General features: G+C 44.6%; 1 protein-coding gene across 1 annotated transcript; it reads left to right on the plus strand.

The window, feature by feature from the left end:
- The first annotated feature begins 396 nt into the window (after positions 1-396).
- LOC128719810 (uncharacterized) lies at positions 397-3,915 on the plus strand. Its single transcript, XM_053813451.1, has 5 exons — positions 397-411; positions 490-1,710; positions 1,780-2,210; positions 2,289-3,750; positions 3,823-3,915. The coding sequence occupies exons 1-5, from the start codon at positions 397-399 to the stop codon at positions 3,913-3,915; spliced, it is 3,222 nt and encodes a 1,073-aa protein (XP_053669426.1).
- The last annotated feature ends 221 nt before the right edge of the window (positions 3,916-4,136 follow it).

Genomic DNA, 4,136 nt, shown 5'->3' on the forward strand with positions numbered 1-4,136 from the left:
ATGAATTGTCCTAAAAACTCTGTCTTTGGTGTCATTTGTGGGCATTTTGTTCCTTATTGCATTCCTCATAGTATTAGCGATGCGTGTTGTCTGCTTTTCGTGTAATTAGCTAGTAGAAAACGAACAGTTTGGCATCGTAACGCCGGATGAACTAGGCGTGTGTTTTTTTTTTCAAGATGGCGTGTATCTAAGCTCTAACTGAGTTGATTATTTATACAGTCGTCGGTTGTCGATATTTGCATTTAATTCACATTTTATCTACGAATACCTCTACCAACATTCCCTTTACTTAAGCAGTGAAAATCAAAGAAAATCGAGAAAAGCAGTAGGTAAAAGAAAAGAACCTTCGTAAACGACAAGACTGATCGAAAGAAATCAATCATACATCAAATCAACATGGCAACTGTGATTGTAAGTAGACTTTTTGATAAATTAGGTTAATTTTTCTGTTATTGCACTTTCATCCAATGCTTTGCTCTCTTATCTTAGCAACAGTCGTTATTGCTCGCCGTGCAAGAGCTGCTCTCGCGTTTCTATAGTTCGCAAACTAATAACGAAGAAAAAAAAGCCATAGAATTACAACTACAGGAGCTGCAAACTACATCATTTAATTGGCGCACTTGTTTGGCATACTTGAATACATTCGACAATTCGCATTTATGGTTTTTTGCTGCCACCACGATCGAACGTACGGTTAACTTTCTGTGGAACCATCTCAACCCGATGGATCAAACACAACTTCACACGGGGTTGTTCGATTTGTTCATTAACTACCCGACAGATGTGCCGGCTCTGCAACGAGACAAGGTAGCCAAGATTATTGCGACCATTGCACGACAGCAGTGCATCAGCAACGAAAATAACTACGAGGAATTTGTAACCCATGTGCTGCAGCTGATGGAAAACAAGTTTTTCCTTGGAATGGCACTAGTTGCTGCCATCGGTGATACCGTTACGTCAGCGGAGAACACTCAAGCAACAAACTTTACAGACACTGTAAGCCGTCACACACCGAATATTATGCAGGCACTGAACAAATACTGCACCGTCTTTGTAATACTGGTACGAGGTGGAAGTCAGCCAACTGTTTTCGATTCCATGAACGATGAACGAAAAAATCAACATTGCTCTCAACTGTTGAACATCATACAGCAGTATTTTAGCTGGATGAAGTTGGAGCAAGTGGAACCGTTGATGGTCGGCAACATCTCGTTCATCGCCTGCTCTTGGCAAATGCTGCGTGACGGAGCGATTGAAGCGATCGGTGCATTAACTGAGTTGCTGTATCGCAACGAATCCCTCACACATGAAGCAGGACAGCAATTGGCACAAGGCGTGTACCACATCTTAGCTCAAGAAACTATTAAAGCGTCCGATGACTTGTATCAAGAGAAAGTGTGCGATCTGGTCCGGCAATACATTAAGCGCGGTTGGCCATATGAGCAAGGCGATAGATCACGTCTGTTGCACCGGCTATTGGAGATCACACTTTGCATAAAGACGCCGCATGCATTGATGGATCGAATCAACATTTGGTCGCACGTGTGTGGTTCGCGGTACGCCGAGGACATTGAGAACGAACATTGCCTGGTGGGGACGGACCTTTCGCCAGAGTTTGCTCAACAACTGATGGGCTTTCTAACGACAACGTTATTCTTTCGCTCCTTTGCATATCTGGAAATGCTCGACGACGATGAATTCGATGATAATGTAAGGAGATTGACAATGCCTCCAAAAGTATTTCCGATTGACCCTTTTCCTATACGTTTGTTTTTGCAGTCCGAAACTGAGTTGAATCGGTTCCAAAATCAGAGTATCGATTTGATTTGTCAGCTGTTGCGTTTCTTGGAGCCACCGATGTTGGAGGAAACAATGATGGCGCTGCTGGAAAACAATTCGTCAAGCCCATATGTGGATGGTAACACCTTTTTCCGAGGGATGGCCCAGGCAACGCAAGGCAACGCGCAACTGCTCCAACGGTATGAAGATGAACGTATGACGCGTCTCTGCATGGTGGATTATATAACTGCCTGTAACCTGGTGGTCGAAATGGCGATGGTGTTGTACGGGAGGCATCCGGTGATTGATTTTGCATTGCACCAAACAACCGTCGGCCACATTCAATTGTTTTTCGAGATTACCGATGCTCTGGATCCCGTGGTAGATATGTGCACACGAATGGTTTCCTTCAATCCCTACATTTTTCCTGCGTAAGTAAAACGTACTTCGGTGGACATGTACAGTGCCGATAATTTTTTTTTTCTAAATGTATTTCTTTATCTTTGCAGGTTGGCTCGCCTCATTATGCAAATAAAGCTGTGCATGCAGATCAGTTCATCCACACAATCAAACGAAGGCCAGACCTATGCAACGCGTAAAATATGTGATATCGTTACAAACGAGCAGAAGTTCATGCTTGTAACAAAACTTCCCAGATACATCATGCACCAGAATTCCGTCGATCCTGCTGCCTGGACACGTGTCATTATTGCGACCATCAAACTACTTAACGTCTACCTGTCCGAAAAAATGTTGGGCCCGAAAACAAGTTCGATGATATTTGATGTGCTGAAAGGCGACATTATGCATTCAAAATTATTTCACTTGGAAAAGGAAACGCGCAGCTTGGTATACCGGACCGTATGCACATGTATACTTATGATGTACGATGAAAACATCGCCAATACGGACGAAATACTACCGTCCGCAGTGCTGGAAAAGTACATTTGCATGATCGCAACGGTTTTGCTCGATTCGCGGCCGACCCTATGGGAACACCTAGAATTTGAGCACCAAAAGCGGATCATAGAAGCCATTACCGACGAATTGCAACACCTCACGTATATCATGTCGTACTACGAATCGCAAAGCAGCATCATGCGCTCCCGATTGTCTTGTGCGATGTACCAAGTGATCGAACATGTCCTGATTGTTTTCCGCGGTTCGCTCGCTGCCAGTTCGTGGGTTACGCATGATAAGGAGAGCTCCCGGTTGTTCAAAGTGCTGCTGGAGTTTTGCAGCTACTCGGTAAGCACCGTGCAGTTCAAGCGCGATTTGCCTCTGTTGAAGGAAATAGTGCAGCTGCTGAAAGAGCTATTCACTGCGGAGGAGAAAATTGGCGTGCATCGGCTACGGTCGGCCTTAACCCTCCTGAACACATTCCGGCAACTGGTGATGGACCCGCACAGTCGCACGCTTCTACCAGACATCATACGCGTCGTCATTGACGAACTGCTCCCAGTGGTCGCCTCCGACGAACGCTATACGGAAAAGGAAGAATCGCTTCGGTATGAGGATGTTTTAAACAGGCTGTATGATCTGCTGCATGATTTATTGCATCATCGCTGGCAGTATTTCGTCGAAACGAACCCCCTGGGCCGGATGGATCCGGCGGTCCGCAGAATCATACAACCCGAAGCATTTCTGGCCATCATGAACGCGTACGGTTACGCGTTGCTAAGCAACACCGGATATTCGCTGGTGGTCGGAACGGTATTAAGGTCGCTAGATACGCTGCATATGCGGCGAAACTTATACCGCCTGCAGCAGTTCTCAGAACACTTAATGCAGCATTTCGTGAAGTTGCTGCTAAAGCTGGCAGTTTCCAACCCAGGCTTCATTCACGTAGAGCAAATAATCAAGGTGCTCTACGGAATGGCAGATGTCGATCCGGTCAAGTTGAAGACGATCATATGTAGTCTGGGTATGACCCACGACCTGAACACCTTTCACATGCTCCGAACCGCTGCGGTATGTTACCAGCGAATGTTGTCCTAAACTTTACACGGTCAATTAATCATTTCTGTTATCATTTCTTTACAGGATTTTTCAACCTTCCGGGTGGCGTTACTTAAGATAATCAACGAAGCCAAAGCGCAACCGCCAGTTTGCAAGAATTTTGACTTCCTCAATTAAGTATTTCCACATCTTTTGACTACCGATAATTTCTAAACCATAGACAGCAGTTAGTGCGAGACAGAGGATACGTTAAGGGTAGATTATATTGATTTTGCATTCATTGTTTTTCAACCAATACCATTTATTTTACCTATGCTACAGGTTCGCTTTCAATTATTCAATTATTGCCGTTTATGACTTCTTCAAACTAATATGCGACCTATAAAGAAAAAGCTATA

The sequence above is a fragment of the Anopheles marshallii genome, chromosome X, assembly GCF_943734725.1.
Source record: "Anopheles marshallii chromosome X, idAnoMarsDA_429_01, whole genome shotgun sequence".
NCBI lineage: Eukaryota > Metazoa > Arthropoda > Insecta > Diptera > Culicidae > Anopheles > Anopheles marshallii.

Coding starts and splice junctions, on each gene's coding strand:
- LOC128719810 (XM_053813451.1), top strand. Junction 2,211..2,288: donor AATCCCTACATTTTTCCTGC/GTAAGTAAAACG, acceptor TTATCTTTGCAG/GTTGGCTCGCCTCATTATGC. Junction 3,751..3,822: donor ACATGCTCCGAACCGCTGCG/GTATGTTACCAG, acceptor ATTTCTTTACAG/GATTTTTCAACCTTCCGGGT.